We start from the raw sequence: 20,467 nt of genomic DNA, 5'->3' as shown, positions 1-20,467 counted from the left end.
ATTAATCATGAAAGTACTCCAAGATTTGATTTGTACATACATACATCATGCACACATACACATCATGCCTACACACACCATGCCAATACATGTCATGCACACATACATCATGCACACACACAACATGCACACACATCATACACACATCATACACATTAAGCACACACATACATCATGTACACACGTATCATGCCTACACATGTCATCACACACACACACCATGCACACACATTATGCACACATATGCTCATACACATTATACACATACATCATGCACACACATACATTGTTCACACACATACCATGCACACACACCCATTATGCCTACATACCTCATGCCCACACACATCATGCCCACAACAACAACAGTAATAATGGGATTAATAGAAATAATTATAAATATACCAAGCTATTCTCAAGGAAGATGACTTTTCCTTTCCCTCCTCTGAATTTCCTTGCTTTTATGGTAAAGCATCCTCTGTCTTTTGTGTTTCTTTTTTTTATGAAATGTATTAATCTTTACAAACTTTCCAAATCAAGAAATAAATGCATCCGTGCAGGGCAGAGCAGTCTGGTCTGACTCCATGTAGATAGAGTGGCTACCTACACTGTGAGTGACTTATAAACGCAGTTCTAGGGGCTGAGAAATGGCTCAGCTGCTAAAGGGCCTGCTGCACACACATGGACCTTCATTTTCATCTATACTACTTGTCTGAATGGCTGTGTGCGGTGGTGTAACTCCAGTACTGGGTTGGGCAGAAACAGGTAGATTCCTAGCACTCATTGGCCAGCCAGTCCGGCAGAGTCAACAAGCTTCATATTTAGTGAGAGACCATATCTCAAAAATTAGATGGAGATCAGTCAAGGACGAAATCTACCATCAAGCTCTACATGCATACACGTACACATGAACACATACACACATGTACATATAATACAAATATACAAGTGCACACATATACACATGCATACACGTGTATACATGAATACACACATGCACACATAATACACGTGCACAAATGCACACACACACATGAACAGATGAACACTTGCACACACATATGCACACATATACTCATACACACATACACACATAATACACATGCACAAATGCACACACACACATGAACAGATGAACACATGCACACACATATGCACACATGCATACATATACTCATACACACATACACACAAGCACACATGTGCATACAGCCACACATGCAGGTACTTACACACATAATTCACTTACTTTGCATTATCGATGTACTTTCAGTGAGATGGAAAATTAGGGACTCACAATGTTTCATAGGTACTCACTGATATACACATAGGTGAAGAAATGCTATTCCAGTACAAATTAACCCCCAGTTAGAAAGGCCATTATTTCACTATGTGTGCACGTGCACACACACACACACACACACACACACACACACACACGATACATATACTCTCTAGTTTATGACAGGGAAGAGTATGTGTTTCTTTAGGGGGTGCAGTGAGTGGGAATATGTGCAGGGGCACAGCTAGGCTAAAATAATGGTCACACTGAAGACTCAGTTTCAATCTGCTCAGTTTAAGTTATTGAGATTAAAAGAGGGACACTTGATTTCCTGAGCACAAGAGGTCTTAATAGCTTTTAAGTTTCAAAATGTTAGAACCCTGAGAACAACCAAGCCAGTGTGAGCCTGGCTCCCGAGTCAGAGCGAGGCTGACCGCTGACCGCACCTCTGTGGCTGCAGAATTCAAAGTCTGAAGAGGCTCTGTGATGAGCTGAGGAGGAGGGCCTGCTCACTGCCCTAGTGAGGGTTCTCCCTGTGTCTGTGGGGCAGTGTGCCGTCCACTCACTTCCTTTGCTTCCATAGAAAGGCCTCGTAGAGTGACCAGGGCTGGTCAGGGAAGACAATTTGTGTCTTTTGGCCCAGAGAACCAACGATAAGGCTGAGGTGAGTACAGACCCTAGAAGAATCTGCTCTCGGCCTTTCTCGGCTTGTGTGCTTCCAGGGAATGAAAAGTCAGGACTTGACTGTCTCAGAGAAGCTCACCGCCCTCCCAGCCCCCAGGTGCCTGGCATGCGTCCTTTCCTAGGATACAGTGAGCTCAGTCAGCATTTACGTTCAGAAGCTTCAATTCCAAAGCTTGGTTTGGGTTCTGTCTGGGAGACTGTCCTCGTCTCCCAGGACTGCTGAAATTATGCATGTCGATTAATGTCTTACCTCGTGCGCTCTTTCTTTCTTTTTGAAATAGACACAAATTTTGTGCTGGGGAATGCCCAGATAGTGGACTGGCCCATCGTGTACAGCAATGATGGATTCTGCAAGCTGTCTGGCTACCACCGGGCGGAAGTGATGCAGAAAAGCAGCGCCTGCAGGTACGCCAGAGTGGGAGGGTGGCCTTGGTCCAACTCTCGGTGTCTCGTGAACGTTTATGGTCACAACTCCTGTAGCGTGTGCATGTGCTGGACAACACAGTGGAGATGGGGACACAGTGCCTGTAACTGACCGACTGGCAGTCAGTAAGGCAGGGGACAGAAAACAGAAAGTCTATGTGATGTGAGCTCAAAAGCTTATGGATGGTAGGTAGAACCTAAAGTGAGTTACTTAAATCAAGACTGTTATGTAGCTCAGGCTGGCCTCAAACTTGCCAGGTAGCCAGAGATGACCCTGAGCTTCTGATGCACCTGCCTCAGGCTCCCAGGTGCTGAGAGTACAAGGGTGTGCCAGCATGCCCCGTTTATGCAGGTCTGGGATTTGAACCCATGGCCTTGTGCATGTTAGGCAAGCCCTCTACCAACTGAGTTATGACTCAGTGTAGAATTTTAAAATGTTATGACCATTTTATAGAGAGTAATTATAAGGTAGAACCTCATTTATAGAGGTATTCCTCAGCCAGGGTTCTTCAGAGGCACAGCTGGGTAGGTTGCCCCAGTACACTTGGGCCTGGGTATGAGAAAAGCCGTTTTCAAGGTGCTGAGCTGGCACGAAGCCTGGACCCTACCAGGCATTCCTCCACATAGCCTCTAGATGTCCAGATTCCATTTCTGTGTGTATGTGTGTGTGTGTGTGTGTGTGTGTGTGTGTGTGTGGAGTGGAACAATCATCTAAATCAAGAAGTAGGCTCATTGGAGTGCGGAGGTGCTTCACCATGCTGCTGGGTTTCCTGCGTCAGATCATAACCCACCGCTGGCAAACAGTGTTAAATGTTTGGACAGTATTTGAATTTTGTTAAGCTCTAGGTTGTTGAGCCCGGCAAATGGACAGTTCCAGACTTTTCTTACTGCTCACAGATTTGGAAATCACGTTTCTAAAGCACATGACTCCTGTATTCACCGTCTGCCGTTTTCCACTGAATATCTGTCCCCATCTCTCCATCCACATCTGCAGATTCACAGCTGTCAAGGCCCAAGATTTAGCTTCACTTTTTGGCCTGACCAGAGCAAGTATTTTCCCCCTTTTGCTTATTGGCTGTACTCACCTCTAGGACAACAGATACATCCCCCTTAATGAGTTTGCCTTATTTTTCTCTTACACAATTCTAAGCAACTCATTCAGCTGTGATTCCTGAAACCTCCTCTCCCATCTGTGCCAATTGGGTTACTGATAGCTCGGGCCCCCTGCTTTTCTTATTTTACCCATTGCAGACATGGCACTCTAATGTTAGGTAAAGCTAGGTCTCACCTCCTGGTGAGCTACGGCTTGGACAAGTCCATGAGCCTAATGTGAATGGGTCTAACTCTACACTTCACCTATGGGGACTTAGATGTGGAGTCTCTGCCTGTGAGGAAGCTGAAGCTCTGGGTACCAACACTTCCCTTAAATGAAAGTCGCTGGTCTAAAAAAATAACTCAGAGAGAGAGAGAGAGAGAGAGAGAGAGAGAGAGAGAGAGAGAGGGAGAGAGACAGACAGACAGACAGAGACACAGACACAGACACGCAGAGAGAGACAGAGAGAAGAGAAATCATCTTGTTCCCAGGCTGGGATGATTTATTCTTGATCTGTTCTTCTTTGTAGAGATATTTCCCAGCTCCATTTTCTGTTTTCCTGGCTCTAGGTTACAAGTGCAGTCTCAGAGCCAAGTGTTGAGTGAGTCTTCACAAGGACACCCACATAGTCAGTGGCACCTCCAACGGACCGGAGGAATGTAAAATGGGAAGATGATTCTAGAAAATTAGCAACTAGGACTCTTTCTGTACAGCGTTCCAGAATTGGGGAGCCTGGAGTGAGCCCTCTGCTCCGTTCCTGCAGCTAGCCCGTATAGTGCTTGACTGGGTGTTTGGTCTAAGTCGGGAACTGTATTTGATAGTACATTTTTTTTGAGATTCTTTTTTTCTAAAATTTTATGAGTCAAGTTTTTAAGAAGAAGCTAGACTACATTCAGTGTGCAGCATTAGCTGATGGGAAATGCATGGTTTGGAGGCCACGCCCCCTCTTTTAATGGCCTGTGGACAGGATCAATAGTCTTGCTGCCTGAAGGCCTGGGGTCTGTAAGGGGTCTTCCTGGGCCCTGGGTGGTATTAGAGAACGTGGCTTTCCTGGCCATCTCCTCTTGCCTTTTGTTGGTGTTTTGTGTCCTGGTTCATTCTATTTAGCTGAGGGTTTGTTCTGCTCCTGTTCTGGTCTCCCCCTGCCTCTGCTGAGAGCCAGGGCTCATAGGCAGTGCCCTGACTATCCTGAGAGTTTTCTCTGATCTTTTACATGCTGTGTATTTGCTTCCTTAGGCTGCTTTCTCCCAGAGTTGAGCGGCAGGAAGATGTATTATTAAAGGCTGTAGGACTTGGTTCTGTCAGTGTTTTAGACTGAGTGCTGCTGTTTTTCAGGAGGCAGGAAAAAGCTGTGCAGACAGCCCCAGAATTTGTCCTTCCTTAGCTGCTTCTTTGTGCTAGAGCATCAAGTTGTGCTCCCTTTCTTGTTTGGTAACTCTCCCTCTCCCCCTCCCCTTCCCTCTCCCACTCCTCTTCCCCCTATCCTCCCCCTCTTTCCCCTCCCCCTCTCTTTCCCGTTATTTCCCCTCTCTGTCTCCCTCTCCTTCCCCCTCCCCTCCCCTCCCCTCCCCTCCCCTCTCCTCTGCTCCCCTCTGATCCCAGTTCTTCTCTCATTCCCCTCCCCCTCCCTCCTCTTATTTCCTCTCTCCCTCTCCTCCCCTCCCCCTCCCTTCCCTCCCTTACCCCTCTCCCTCCCCTATTTCCCCTCTCCCTCCCCCATTCCCCCTTTTCCTCTCTCTTTCTCTCTTTCTCCCTCTACATCTCTCTTCCTCCCTCTCCTTCTCTCTTTGTCTCTCTCTGTCTTCCTCGTCCCTCCCCCTCCCTTCCCCCAACTTCTTCTTCTCTCTCTCCTCCCCCCCCCCCCCCCCCCGTCTTCTTCTTCTCTCTCTCCCTCTCTTTCTTCCTCTACATCTCTCTTTCCATCACTCCCTCTCCCCTCTGGTTCATATTTACCCAGTCATTCTCAGAAGTCTCCTGGAGTTGTGTTTGTTTCTAAGATGTAATATGATTTCATTTTTCTCTTGTTTAAGCCCCTTCCATGCCATCTAGTTGGTGACAGGCTGAGATGTCATTTAGCTTGTGGCTGAGATTGCTACAGCCTCTTCTGCTATCTTTGTGTTGTCTATTGTAACATCTCCCTTCCCTGTCCGGAGCCCAGTCACATGGAGCCGATGCACACCCAGGTTTTGCAATGACCTCTGACTTTTTTCAGTGGCACACGAACTTGCCCGGCATGCCCCCTTCTTTCCCTGCCTCCCCAGCTCTGAGGTCTCACTGGTCTCTGCTTCACCCTGGTCCACTGTGACATTCCTTCTTCTAGATCTACCGATTTCTCAAGTGTGTCTGTCGTTAGAGGATTGGTTTTTAGGGGTAGAAATGGGAAAATAGAGGTTTCTAAAAAAAAGAAAAGCAGTCAAATAAATGAGTCTTCTTAAATTTAATTAATGTTTTCATTGTGTGCTCATTTGGTTAATATGTGCATGTGTTCATGTGTATTCACATGTGTATATGAATGTATGTGTGTTCATGTATGTGTGTGTATTCACACATGTATGTGTGTTCATTGCTGGGTGTAAAACATAGTTAACATACGCTTGCAGACGAGTAAACACTTGTTGACTTGCTAATGAGCTTTTTGGTTGACTTTCAGTTTTATGTACGGAGAGCTGACCGATAAGGACACGGTTGAAAAGGTTCGCCAAACCTTTGAGAACTATGACATGAACTCCTTCGAAATCCTGATGTACAAGAAGAACAGTGAGTACCCGAGGCTCAGAGCTCTCTCATGTGTGTAGAGTGTGCGGTGTTGCCTCCACCTCTGACTCTTTGGTTCTTCTTCTTTCCCCTCATCTAACTAGAAGGCACTGTGTGTCACTAACCAATTAAGACTTCATCTGGTTTTCTCTCAAGACTTTCTCTCAAGCATTTTTCCTCTTGGTTCATTTATGAATTGCTTCTGGAAGGCACCAGGGGAAAGGCAGGAGAAGCTCTGTTCTGTCTGTCTTTGGTTCTATCTCCCATGGCTCCTAGCACAAAGAGTGACTCCTATAGGTGCCCAGCTAAGAGTCTGTAAATAAAGTTCTCACGATGATCATCCAAGGAGACAGTATTAACGGCATACCATACCATCATGGATTGGTCTTGGCCACAATTACTTCCACCAAGTATACAATGAAGTCTATTGCCAAGACCAAGCGTAGATCTTGTCTTTCTCTTAAGTGGCTTCTTGCTCAGCAGAGGTGAGCTGTCCCAAGAAGTGAGGAAGGTGGAGTGATGTCAACCTCTGGTCTGTTTCCACACTCACGCATGCACATGATACAAACATGCACACACACATGCGTACCATACACATACACAGCCAATGAAGACTCCTGCTTTTTATAAAAGTAGGCTTGATTGACAGGTTGTTGGTTCAACTAACATATCTGGAGCGGCCCAGGTGGGGCATGAGGGTGTGTGTCTGTTGGGTGGTGTTCTGGACTCAGTGATTGACAGCTTGCTTGGGAAAGTGCTGAGTTCATCTAAAAAAGCTGGAGCTCTTTTCCTGTTTGGTTGAAATGCCAAGGGGATTGTTTGCTTGGTGTTTATATAGTGTTGACTCAAGAGCTGCCCTCTGGCCAGGAGCAAGCCCCGCAGCACAGCACAGTTCCTATAGCTTGTTGCTGGAATCAGTGTGCAACTCTGGCTTGTCAGTAGGCATTCTGACCTTGGCTCTGCTGTGAGGCTGATGTAACAGCTCTTTCCCCGTGCCACATCTGATTTTCACGTCTAGCCTTTAGCAGATAGACTTGACACGGTTCTGCACTGTTTTATAATGGTTGGTTCTCTCAGCCCTTCCAAGAGGCCATGGATTTAATTTAAATTCCTCACCCCACATCACAGTGCACCAGGACCTTGTGCCCAGTGGTTGTTCCCTAGCCACGCCTGCTAGCATGCGTTTGTGGAGGCTATACTCTGCATGAGGACCAGGGGTAATCAGTGTTTTTGCTGAGCTCCCTGTGCCTTGACTTTATATCTGTACTGTGCATTTTTTATTTACACCAAGACATCAGTGGGCCAACCGAGCTTTGGATGGGGCCGACAGAACCATGTGCAGGGTCAGCAGACCCGTGACCAGGATAAACTCACACAGAACACCCAAGGCACAAACTGAGGCGTCAATAGCAATATTGATTTCCTCCTAGGAACCTAACTTCTACTCCCTAACTGCTTCTTGCTTCCAAATTTTACGCTCTCCTGAAGGTTTGGTTTGTTGAGCCTGGGAATTATATTGTTTGTTTGTTTTGTATTAGGATTCTACACTTATTTCAATTGCTTCTTACTGGCCAACTCTTATCAGGCCCTGGCTTGCTGCAAGAACAAAAGGACAGATTCCAAGTCTGTCTTTACAGCATCCACAGTATAGCCATAGGTGGGTCTCTTAACCCTGATTGAGGAGGTCAGGGAAGGAACTCATCCCACCAGGCATGAAAGGTGGATTCAGGTTAGGCAAAGAACATAGCTGTCGCAATGCAGGCGGAGTGAGCAGCAGAGGAGAGAGCTCCCTGGGGGCTTAAGAGGCACAGCAATGCTTCTCCGCTGCTACCTGCGTGGGAACTCACCCGTGACTAGAAAGGTATACGCCTGTGCAGTGAGTCTGGGGAAGGTGTGAGGTTGGCTTTCAGCTGTTGTCTGTATGCCTGGGTCTCAGTAGCCAGGATCCGGAAGATTGGCTTCATACCTATGGGATGTGTCATACATAGCTGTATTCCTAGTACCTGTTGCAGAACCACACACACACATACACACACACACATAACCTGCTCCATCAAAACTCATGGGATGCCTGGGAGTGGCAGCACATGACTGTGAACCCAGCACTTAGACAGAGATGACAGGGTTGCTTCAAATCCAAGACAAGTCTGGTCTGCCTAGTGGCGTCTAGCTCAGCCAGGCTCTTATGCGACAGCCAGCCCCCTCCACACTGCTCTTGCTAATTTGGTCTTCTGAAGTCTCATCTGGATGGCCTGTTACTCTCTGCTTCTATGGCTTCTGGGTCTAAAGGTCCCAATGTTTGCATGTTCTCTTCCCAGACTAGATGCAGAAGTTTGTCAGTTTCCTGTAATTATTCCCAACCCCCATTGCTGTGCTCACATGCCTGAACAGAAGATACTGAGGGAAGAGGGGGTTATTCTGGCTTACAGTTTGAGAGAACGCTGTCTGTTGCAGAAGGGAAGGCATGGCGGTATGTGGCTCCATGGTATGCAGCGTAAGAAAACAAAGTAGCTGGCTGTACGGTGTCCACTGCCAGGGAGAAGTGTGAAAGAGTTTCCTAATTCCTCTACTGCTGGGGGCTGTGGCTTGAGTGTGGAATCTCCCTCACAGGCTCACAGGTTTGAAGACTTTGTTCCTAGCTGGTGGAGCTCTCAGGAAGGTTTGGAACCTTTAGGAGGTGGAGCCTTGATATAGGAAGTGAGGTTTTATAGCCCTACCCCACTTCCTCTTTCTTTTCTGCCTGCTGACTGCCAGCCCTGAGCTTCTGCTGCTGTGCCTCCTCTGCTATGATACACTGTGTCCTTTTAGAAACCATGAGCCATTTCTTCTTCTTTGAGTTGTTACTGTGGAGGTGTTTTGTCTGAGCAACAGGAGGAAAACCAACACACTGGGTGTTTCCGAAGCTCTCAGCTTTCCTTACTGACAACAGCGCTGAACCAGGTGTGCTGATGGTCTCCTTATCCACAGTACTCAGGAACCTGAGGCAGGAGGATTGAATTTGAGGCTAGCCTGAGCTATGTATTGAGACCCTGTCTCAAAAAAAAAAAAAAAAAAAAAAACAAAAAAAAAAACAAACCCAACCTAATCCAACCAAAACCCAGGAAAACAAACCAGAACTAAGCTTCTGGGATGGATGTCAGCGGGCAGGGGTTCTGTTAACTGTTCCCTGGAGGTTGACAGTCGCTGGGTCAAAGACACAATGGTGAGGCATTTGCTAGGCGGTGGCTTTCTACTGTGCAGCTGATCGGCAGAATGAGTGTCAGACTCACTGCACATCACAAGACCAATACTCAGACACCCAAATCGTTACTGCACACAATAAAGATTCCTTGTCTATCAAGTTTTTAGCACCAGTGAGATTGAATTGTTTTCTTCCTATCCACTTAAAATCAGATTTTAACATGATTCGTTCATACTCTAGGTCTCTCTATTCTATTTAATGCTAGTGATTTTCCTCCTGGTATTTATAAGTCGTTTAATGTTTTTGAACATGTATGTGTGTGCATGTGTATTAGTCAGGGTTTCTATTCCTGCATAAAACATCATGACCAAGGAGCAAGTTGGGGAACAAAGGGTTTATTTGGGTTATACTTTCCACATTGCTGATCATCACCAAAGGAAGTCAGGACAGGAACTCAAGCAGGTCAGGAAGCAGGATCTGATGCAGAGGTCATGGAGGGATGTTACTTACTGGCTTGCTTCCCCTGGTTTGCTTAGCCTGCTTTCTTATAGAACCCAATACCACCAGCCCAGGGATGGCAGCACCCACAAGCCCCCCCCCCCATCACTAATTGAGAAAATGCCTTAAAACTGGATCTCATGGAGGCATTTCAAGGGAGGCTCCTTTTTCTGTGATAACTCCAGCTTGTGTCAAGTTGACACACAAAACCAGCCAGTACAGCATGTGTGTGCATGCTTGCTTGTATAATGTGTACGCAGGTCCATTTTGAGGCCAGAGGTTGATATTAGATGTCTTCCTTGATTCCCATTTTGTTTGCCGACATAGTCTCCCACGGAAACAGGTACTCACAGATGCTGAGCAGCTGACTCTGGGGATCTCCCATCTCTGTCTCATGAGCTTTATTTGGGTTCTGGGACCTGAATTCTGGTCCTCCTCCTACTCACCCACCGAGCTCCTTACCCACTGAGCCATCCATCCTCGGTTGTTTTGACAACTCTACAGACTGCTGTGACTTTTCTTTCTAGTCTAGCTCCTCAGTGAGATCTTATGGGGATCTTCTAATCAGAGGCACCAGCTTTCTGTCCAGCCTTTGGGGAGTTGGGGGTGAGTAGCTAAGGGCTTCAGTGGCATGGTTTGGGAGTTTCATATGTTGGAAGATGGGTTATTTGGATACTTTATGTCTGTTGGTTGGTCTGAAAACTTGGCATTCCTAGATTCCCATTCATATCTTTTATCGTGTTCCTGCACATACCTGGGAAGCTGTGTGGTTTTCTTGCAACAATAATAATTATCATGAAGAGTCAATTCAGCAAATGTTTATGTGCTTACTCCTATGCTGGTCTATTAGTTTTCCAATCAAGAAACCTTACCTCCGAGTTAAAGCCGTACCTCTCTGGCCAATGTGTCATCCCTCCTTTCCATCCCCCGTGCAGTGTGTGACTCCATGGTTTGAGGGCAGCTGGTGGCTTCGTCTCTGGGATTGGTTGTGTAGTTAGAGATGTCCAGGTTGGGCTGGAGAAATGGCTCAGTGGGTAAGAGCACTGACAGCTCTTCCAGAGGTCCGGAGTTCAAATCCCAGCAACCACATGGTGGCTCACAACCATCTGTAATGGGATCCGGTACCCTCTTCTGGTATGTCTGAAGACAGCTACAGTGTACTCATATATAATAAATAAATATTTTAAAAAGATGCTCAGGGAATTGTGTCCTGCAGCACTGCCACTGGCCAGAGCTTTTGGCCAAGTAGCTATTGAGTCTGCAGGCGGCTCAGCCCTGGCCATAGCTCATCTGAGAAATGGCTCCCGCCCTGCAGGAACAGCCCAGTGTGGAGACAAATCTAATAAGTAATGCTGTCCTATTTCCCCATTTTCCAAATGGCTCACCTTTTTCTTTTTCTATGAAAAAGTGTAGCTGAGGTGTTACAACTACCAATCATTAGTCAAACACGCTGAGAACTACTGTCCTTATTAAGATTCTTTTTTTATGTTTTGGGACTTAAAAACAAACCCCACAACATGTACAACTGAAAACAATTTGGAAATGGGGTCTCACCACATAATTCCAGAGGGGACTGAATCTCCGTAGATCAGGCTGACCTCGAATTCACAGAGATCTGCCCACATCTGCCTCCAGAGTGCTAGGTTTAAGAGCAGCACCGCAATATCCGAAGATGTGAATTTTTTTTTATGTCTGTGTTGTTCTTTATGTTTCTGACTTTTATAGAATGACCAGGAAGCTCATTTCTTTATCCAAGTAATAAAAGCACTCTCCATTTTCTCATTTGCTATCCAAATAGTTGTGTTAAAATATCCTTTAGAATATTAAACAGTTTGAAATATATTTTATATATTATTTGAGGTTAGCATTTAAACTTATTCTACACATTGCTCATTCATTTGTCATAGTGTTGCTTATTAAATAGGTCACTTCTTTCTGATTTAAAATTCTCTCTTCCTCTTTTGTCTGTGTGTGTTCATCTGTGTGTATGTTCACTTGCTTGTGTGTTCTCTTGCATCTGTGTGAGCATTAATTCATGTGTGTTCATGTCTGTGCGGGTGTATGTGTGTGAATCTGTGTTCACATGTGTGAGTATGAGTACAGGTGTGTGTGCATGCATGTGGAAGCCAGAGGACAATCTTGGTAATGTTCCGTAGGAGTCACCAGCTAGTATTGTGAGACAGGTCTCTCACTGGCCTAGAGCTTTCTGAGCAGTCTCCTGCCTCTGCTTCCCAGTGCTCAGATTACATGTGTGACCCACCATGACCAACTTCTTCATATGGGTTATGGGGATTGAATTCAGAGGCTCACACTTGTGTAGGTTTGTCATCTGAGCTGTCTCTGGAGCCCCGCCCTTTTCTTTACACAACAAACCCTCACATCTATGTGTTTACTTTTGTCTTCTTGTCCTTCTGTAGTGCATTTGCTGTGGGAGTAGGATGTAGAACCTTTCACTTTAGGCTTGCATACTTACAACAGGGTAAGGCTACTTACAGTTGCTATTCCACCTTAGGTGTAAACTTGAACGTGTGAGAGCCTGACTCATTGCAAGTACTCAGTAAAAGATGCTCCTCTTCCCCCTTCTTCAGTTCCCTCCCCTCTTCTTCCCTGACCTTCCCTTCTCTCTCCTCCCCTCCCCTTCCTTTTCTTGTCTGCCTTCCTTCTTTCCTTCTTTTTCTTTTTTTTTTTTGAGACAGGATTTTTCTGTATAGTCCTGGCTGTCCTGGAACTCACTATGTAGACTAGGCTGGCCTCATGTTCGGAGATCTGCTTGCCACTGCCTTCCGAGTCCTGGAATTAAAGGCATGTGCCACCACCACCCCACAAGGATGATGTTTCATAATTGTTTGTCTTGCAAACAGTCCTGCTGATGGTTAATTACAATAGTAGGTTGTCATTTTTTCCCTCCCCCAGGGCTATGCTCACACCTTCATTTTTCTATCCGAGTCAAATTCCAATTTATTGAGCTCTCGGGAAAAGCATTTGAAGCCAGACTGTAATTCTGACTGAAACTGCCTTCTATTAAACATTAAGCAGGAGGTCTATCTTACCCAGATGTGCTATCTCATCTACAAACAGCGTCACTCTCCAATTATTTAGGTTTTGTTTCATGCTCTCTAATTATGTGGAGGGCTGAGTGTTGATTTCTCCAGCTTTTCCCTTGCTGTGGCTAAGATAGGGCCTCTTCCCTCAGAACATGGTGGATTTCCTCAAACATGTTGAGATCTATTTTCTTTTCAGTCTTTCAAACGGCCCTGGGGATTTCAATTGCCAGAAGAATAATTGGAAAGGAAGAAGGGAAGAGAAGTGGTAGCTTCAAATGCCCGTGTCTCATGTATGTTTATTTTTACTCCATCTTCCGGCAGTCGTCCCTGTTTTACGAGTGGGTACTTGATGTTTAGAGGCGCTAAGTTGCCGTGGTCAGGCTCATAGTAAAGAGAGAAAGGGCTTAGCCCTGGGCCTTGGGAGGTCCACCCCATGCTCCCTTCTGTTTCTGCACTTTCATCTTAGTGAAGGTTAGATCCAAAGCCAACAATCTGTTTCTGCGCATTCTAGGCCCAGCATGATGCAGCTCTTCTCAGAGCCACTCAACGTGGCTTGGTCTGTTCTGCTGCTGTGGAAGGTAATCTGATGCACAGAGGTCTGGTTATATAGCATACCTAGGAGGCCCAAAAAGAGTGATGGAGGTCCAGACATCTCTCATCCATCAAAGCCTGTGTCATGTTATCTTGCTACCGGAGTCTAGGACTTGCCAGGGCCAGGCTACATGGTAGGGATGTTACTTCTTTAGACATGAGAATCAGAGCTAATAAGGTCTGTGACCTGGAACTCACCTTCTATTGGCCATCCTTTGCTCTGAATGGGCCCCTCTCCCAGTTGCAGCAGCTGCCTCTCCACTGACAACACTATCTATCAGGTTATGCCTTCCTGGGCTTGCACATCTATCTTCCTTAGCATAGGAATGGGGGCCAAATGTTTGCTTGTCTCTCTGCAGGGCTTATCTGGTCTCATATGCCCTGGCCTGAATCATGATAAAGTAGTCCTGCTTCATTTCTGGGCTCTGAGGCCTCTTGAGGTCATCGATCTGGCTTTGGCCAGCAGGAAGATCAACCCAAGAGCCAAAGGGTTTCTGACTCTCCTTGGGACCTCCAGAAAGGGAGAAGCAAAACTGGACATTGGGGTTCCAGGCTCTAGAAGCCTCGTTTCCATGAGAAGCAACTCTTTCTTTCATCTGTTGAGAGTCTGAGCGTTGTTGCACTGGATGAAGATGCTTTTCTGTGAGGAGGGACAGGGTTGGAATCTCTGGTCTGTGCTGGAAGAGTCTGGTTCTTTCTGAAACATTTCCAGACGTGAAAAGTCGATCCATTCCACTTGCTTTCTTAGAGATAGTTTGGAATGGAGGCAGGCCCGAGTGTCTTGGAAGACACTGGCCTAGAACTGATGTCTTTGAAACTCAATCATCTGTCCTAGAGCATACAATCTTCCATCTTGCTGCAGAGCTCAGCTAAGACTATGTGGTATACAACATACCACTGGGATGGGCCTACAGGGTAGGAAGACAGAGAAAGTAGACTGAGATTCTTGTCCACATGCTGGGCTATGATCTATTTGAGGAAGAAGTCTCCAGTTGTTATGGGTTTTTTTTGGGGGGGTGGTGGGGACAATTGCCTGTCCATCATCAGAACCGATTGAGATGTGGGAATCCAGATATAAAGATGAAAAATGTCACTGTTCTGACTGAGAAAGCTGATCCTGTGGGGTATAGACTGTATCTGTGGGAAAGGTTTCAGCCCTGCAGGTACACAGATTTATCCACCCATCACAGGTAGCACCAGAGAATCATAGGTTTTTCTCCCAGCCACCATTGCCCCCATCCTTTCTGTTCCTCCCACTATTTATAAAACGTGGGAACAGAATGAAGAAGAGTTAGTGTCTCCTAAATCACCAATCTACGAGGAAAGGCCTTGGGGGGGGGTTGTCACATGGACAGAGATACCTCCAATGGAAACTGCACACCAGGAAAAGGAGGTTCCTGCCTCCTTACCAGCCCTGGTGATCACCTCAGGATGAACTCCAAGGAGGTGTGAACTTTTGATGCCAGCTCTCTAGGTAGACAGGGGGGTGATCAGAGTGATGTGTATTTTAATCAGGGGCATTTGTTTCTAGAACGGCAGCTGAGTAGAAAGGGGCACATGGCTCATACAGGTGGCTCTGTTGAAACGTGAGGAATTCATAATGAGCTGGAACTGCGAGGAAATAGGCAAAGGCTCCCCAACATGATGGATGTGAGGGCTCTCAAGATCTCCGAGTCATGGGCTCTCGCAAGCCTTGTCAGTGGGAATATAAAGGATAGTCAGTGTAGCCTTACTGCATGCGCCAGAGACAGGGGCCCATCTGGGTCTAGCAGTACAGATGAGGCTTGGGGGACCAGATGAAGGTCTGCACCGGGTTAGGAGGTGGAGAGATGAGGCTCCTGTCTCCCCATAGGTGTGGCTCCTCCCATCTGGTTTGACATTAAGCTTGATAAAGTAGCAACGATCCCGATTTCCATTTGAAAACAGTGTGGAGTTTTCTCTGGAGGAAAAGAAGGTGTTTTCATGAGTTGTTTGCTCTGCTAATGCCAGCTAGAATATGGTCAGTTGTGGCTTGGTGCTGTCTTGCTGTCTTCAGTGTAGAAGGGTTTGGGTCCCTTAGGTTCTGCAGAGGTTTCTGAAGATGCAGTTACAGAATCCTTTTAAAAACAGAAGATAATTACAGGGTCATATTTTATTGTGAGTTTTGAAATACTGTTCTTTTTGTACTATGGATTTCTTTCACAGTGTGCTTTTCTTAGGGCAGCATTACAATCTATCAGCTTTCTCAGGGCACCCAGAATCTGGCAGTTAAGATTATGCAGAGGGGAAGATGAACATTCACGGTGGATGTGTATTTCAGTAACTAAGATGTAAGGAGGACATATTTTCCATTTGCTTGTTTTCTGAGTGCTTATGCATGTTAGGGGTAGCTGTGCTTACACACAAGCGAGTGATATATTCAAATCAATAACCTAGGCATTGTCAGGGTTAACTCTAATGTCTGTTTGTCCAGAGGCATGACCGTGAGGTTTTCTTCATTATCGGTTCTGTTCTTACAAACTAAGTGAAATGCTGACTACATGAAATGCTGGACACAGTGCTGGGAACATGGGGGGCTGTCAGGTTTCCTTCCACACGGTGAAATCCTTATGGACTTCATTTTGAAAATGTTACTGTTCTAATTTCACTGTTGCCATGATACGATGTCCTGACAGAAAGTAACTCTGGGGATCAGGGCTCATTTCTGCCTTTAACTCCAGGTTACATCCCTGGCTATGAGGGGAAGTCAAGGCAGGCATTTCAAACATCTGGAACACTACCCCTGCAGTCCGAGTAGAGAAACGGAAGCCTGTGTATCCCGTTGGCATGCTCGCTTGTGCTGAGCTGGGTTTCTCTACTCCAACAGTCCAGGCCCTTTGTCAGGTGCCATTCATGGTTGACGAGTTCACATCAGTTGATGTAATTAAGACAGTCCCCATAGATGTGCCCATAAGCCAACTTAGAATAAACACGCCCTCCCCGAGACTCTCCTCTGAGGGGATTCTAGGTGGACTGAGTTCTCTGTCATGGCTGTAAAATAGAACATGGACTAGCTCGAATATGGAAAACCTGACAGCTGTTTATGGAACATCTTTCATGGCAGATGCTGCTCAGAAGAATGTATGTGCTGTAGCTTTGTGCCACCTTCATTTCTGAAGCACAAATAGCTTGTTGCTTCTTGGTGAGATGTCTCATACAAAAAAAACAAAAAAACAAAGGTGGCTTATTTGCTTTTTAGTAATGATTGTTATTTTGGGGGAAGCTAAAGAAAGAGGATGCGGATATTTGCAGGGTAGAGTCCTCCAGAAGCAGTCAGTAGCAGGGGCACGACTCACTGCCTTCTGTGGAGGTCGGTGATGGCGAGAAGAGGTTCATACCCTTCAGGCCGGGATGGACAGTCCTCGAAATCTTGATGTGTTACCTCAGGCTGGAATGTTACCACACTTGAGCATTGAGTGGTGGGTCTGCCATGGCAACTTCTCCGGGTTGCTTTCTGTTTACTGTTGTTTGGAACTGTTTTGGACTTTGGCTTGAGGGGGAGGGGCTTAGAAATTCAGTTTTTGGCTCATGCTTGTTTAAGCGAGTGCATAAGGCTGATCGTTTCACAAGCTTCTCGTGGGTAGTGAGTGAGGTTCTTTAGCCGCGGAGGGTCTGTTGGTGGTTGGCAGTGTCTACTCGGCCTGTGCTTTTTACTGTTGTTAATTCACTGTATCTGAGTTTCTTCCATGAGATTTTCAAGCTGTTTTCTGAGGGTTCAGACACCATACTTACAAGATTACGGGACTGTAAGAAGGTCCCCCACTGTGTAGTCACTCTGCACATTTTTATCCCAGCAAGAAAAATGCGACAAGTAAAAAGGAGGACATTTAACGGTGAATTAATATTTGTGTTTGTTCATTCCTGAGTCTTTGATTTTCAGAGGAGGATGTAAACAGCTGACCCGCCTCTCGATATTCCTTTCAGGGACACCCGTGTGGTTTTTTGTGAAGATCGCTCCGATCAGGAACGAACAGGATAAAGTGGTTCTGTTCCTTTGCACCTTCAGTGACATCACCGCATTCAAACAGCCCATCGAGGACGACTCCTGCAAAGGTTTGTAACTGCTGCTCTGTGCTAGCGCACTCTCGCTTTCGCTATGGAGATTTTTGAGGTTGCCAAGGCAATCTTGTGCAGAGATCAGGATTTAAGTCTTAGTTTGTGTCAGGTGCTGTGTCACTCTGCAGTGTGCTTGGGGACGAGAGAGACAGAGAACATTTGGTAACACATTTAAAAATTCAGTATTCCATCATTACAATTGGATGGAAGAAAGCAGCCCAGCACGTATGACCTCATGGTTTCAGGTTTTATTTCCATTCCCTCCATCCCTTCCCCCACTGGAGACTGAACCCATGGCCCTGTGTATATCAGGCAATTGCTTCTACCAGGCTATGAAGCTCTTGATGGGTTTTCACAGTTGCCCACATGGAACAGGCAGGCTGTGCTTACCTGACTTCCTTGTGCACATATTTGGGTCTGACTTATGGATGGTTGCAGCCTTTTTAGATAAAAACTAGAAACAAGGGAGTAATGAACCTATAAGACGGGGCGGGGAGGTGCGTGGGGAAAATGGAAATGTTGGAAAACTGGCTGTGAGTCTGCTGCATTGTTCTTGAAACCAAAAAGTGGGCTGAATTTACTTATCTGAGCTGTCACTCGATTAGGGAAAAGTTGGATATAGTTGTACACCCAATACCATGCTCTGAACCACACCTAGGAGTCTACATGTGACTCATGTGTGCCTGGTCACTTCATGTCTGTGGCTGACTAATTGATAGGCAGACATTACTGAGGCCAGGGGCTCATTTCACAGGGGTCATTTAATCAGCTGAATGGCCTTAGGTTTCAGACAGATCGGGGGCGTGTACAGTTTGGACAGCACGGGAGGCTTTAGCAAGGAGCCTGCAGGAAGTGTGGGAGAGCTGGGCTCCTGCACTGGCTCACTGGGGTCACGGACAGCAGGTGTGGACCGCTCCTTCACACCCTTTCCTGCAGTTGTTGGCATTCACTCAGCCAAGAACCCAGCAGTGCTTCAGGTTGCTGGGCCACCAGGCTCTGTGCTTGGCTTTCTTCTCCAGCGCTCTGCTCTTGAGGACTCCTGGGATGCAGTGAGAAATATCAGTGGAGTCCAGGGGAGAGGCAGGCTGGGACTCATTACCCTGGATGTGACAAAGTCTGATGGTTAAAGAGGCATCGTAGGGGAAATAAGCATGATTTGGCCATGCCAAAATGTTTTCTGTGGAGAAACAGCGGCGTGTAGCTATTATTCTTAGTCATAGGAAAGGCACACCCTTCAGAGAAGGCTTCTTGTCCCGCTCCACAGAAGTGATGATTCTGAGTGATGGCAGGAGACTGTCTGGGTTTATTTTTCTCAAGTCGTGTGCTCCATTTATTTAGCCTAACCTGCTCCCATAGTGCATCTTGTTGCTGATGAGAACCTTGGTACACACAACAATGCATTCCCTGCCCCTCCCAACTATTCCGTTAGCCAAGGTAACTTCTTGTCACGTGTCAGTCCTTTTTTGTTGATGAAATAACACAAGTAACATGTGGCCTTATCTGTGGGGAATGTAGATCACATACCTATACAGCACATATTCACATATGTAAACACCTGTACCTATGCAGAAATATAGTACATACATATACACATATTCATGAATATATATGTGTATACACTTATGTACAGACATACAACCATATATACAGATGCACATACATGCACACACATGTCTGAACACATGTACATGCTCATACACATTAGCTTTCAATGTGAGAATCCTGGTAGGGAACCCAGCTTCATGCTACCTGACAGTCGGCTGTTGTGTTCTGGTTCTCGTACTTCCTCTGTCATGGGATCCCTGACCTGGCGTGATGTGGTGGCTGTCTGCTCAGGACAAAGTCAGGTTTTATAGTAGCCTGCTGGTGATGGTGAAGTCTGGGATTGGAGAGATCTCCTGAACTATCAGGCTGTAAACTTCAGTTCTGGTTGCAAGGATCTGACCCAGATGGGAAAGATGCTACTGTGTGGCTGGATTGCTCTGGCTTGGGCTTGCTTTCCGGATATGCTATTGGTTCATTGTCCCTGACCTGCTTTGTTCTCGGTTCGGTACCAAGTTTTCAGAGTCCTGCTTTCCAGGGCTTGTTTAGCATTCACTTGTGAACCAGACTGGAAGCAAGGAGAAGATAACATGCAGAAAACTCCCCAGTCCCCTCATGGGACATTTCCTACATCTATTAGTTCTTTTAAGTCACGTATGCTCAAATTGTATTTCAAATTACTTGGCCTTGGTTGTGTACTTCACAATTTGAGTGCCTGGGTGGTGTGGGGGTGCATTCCGGGAGTAGTTCAGGAAGCCCGCTCGTTCCTAACATTTTTCTCTGAACAACTAATGCACAAACGGCAAACAGCCAGATAATAGGGAGTTGACTATTTTGCCTGGAGTCCCGGGCACTGCAGTTGGGCTCTGGGCTTTGTCACTAGACTCCCATCTCTTACAGCTCAGTGACAGGGCACCTTCCTCCTTCATTCTACTGTCTACTGTCCCCTTTGACTAATTTCCTAGCTCTGACACACACACACACACACACACACACACACACACAGAGAGAGAGAGAGAGAGAGAGAGAGAGAGAGCGAGCGAGCAGGGGCTGAAAGTCAAGCAAGGTTTTGGCAAACGGCTGGTGGGTTACACCTGGGCTCTGAGAGGAATGCCTCACGTTCCAGCTGCTGGTCCTGCTTCCTTTATGAAGAGCAGGTGCCAGAGCCTTTGCTTTCTTCTCTGTTGAGCGCAAGGCTTGAGCGGGTGTGAAGTATGGGTGGGGCTTTGGCTATCACCGCTCCATCGCTCACAAGGATGAGTCATCCTCTTGCTTTCTGGTAACTTGTGGCAAAGGTGTAG

The 20,467-nt window shown here is 46.4% G+C and overlaps 1 protein-coding gene across 2 annotated transcripts in view; it reads left to right on the top strand.

Moving 5' to 3' along the window:
- KCNH1 (potassium voltage-gated channel subfamily H member 1) overlaps positions 1 to 20,467 on the top strand; it is a gene marked incomplete at both ends in the record, with an annotated part of 282,586 nt that overhangs the window by 17,493 nt on the left and 244,626 nt on the right. For both annotated transcript variants that reach the window (XM_080908290.1, XM_080908289.1), the window contains 3 exons: positions 2,248 to 2,371; positions 6,133 to 6,239; positions 17,493 to 17,621. In XM_080908290.1, the coding sequence (XP_080764416.1) occupies positions 2,248 to 2,371; positions 6,133 to 6,239; positions 17,493 to 17,621 (360 nt within the window). The remainder of the gene's footprint in view (positions 1 to 2,247; positions 2,372 to 6,132; positions 6,240 to 17,492; positions 17,622 to 20,467) is intronic.

This window comes from Micromys minutus (assembly GCF_963924665.1).
Source record: "Micromys minutus genome assembly, chromosome: 1".
Lineage (NCBI taxonomy): Eukaryota > Metazoa > Chordata > Mammalia > Rodentia > Muridae > Micromys > Micromys minutus.
This window is presented reverse-complemented; position numbering and strand designations above follow the sequence as displayed.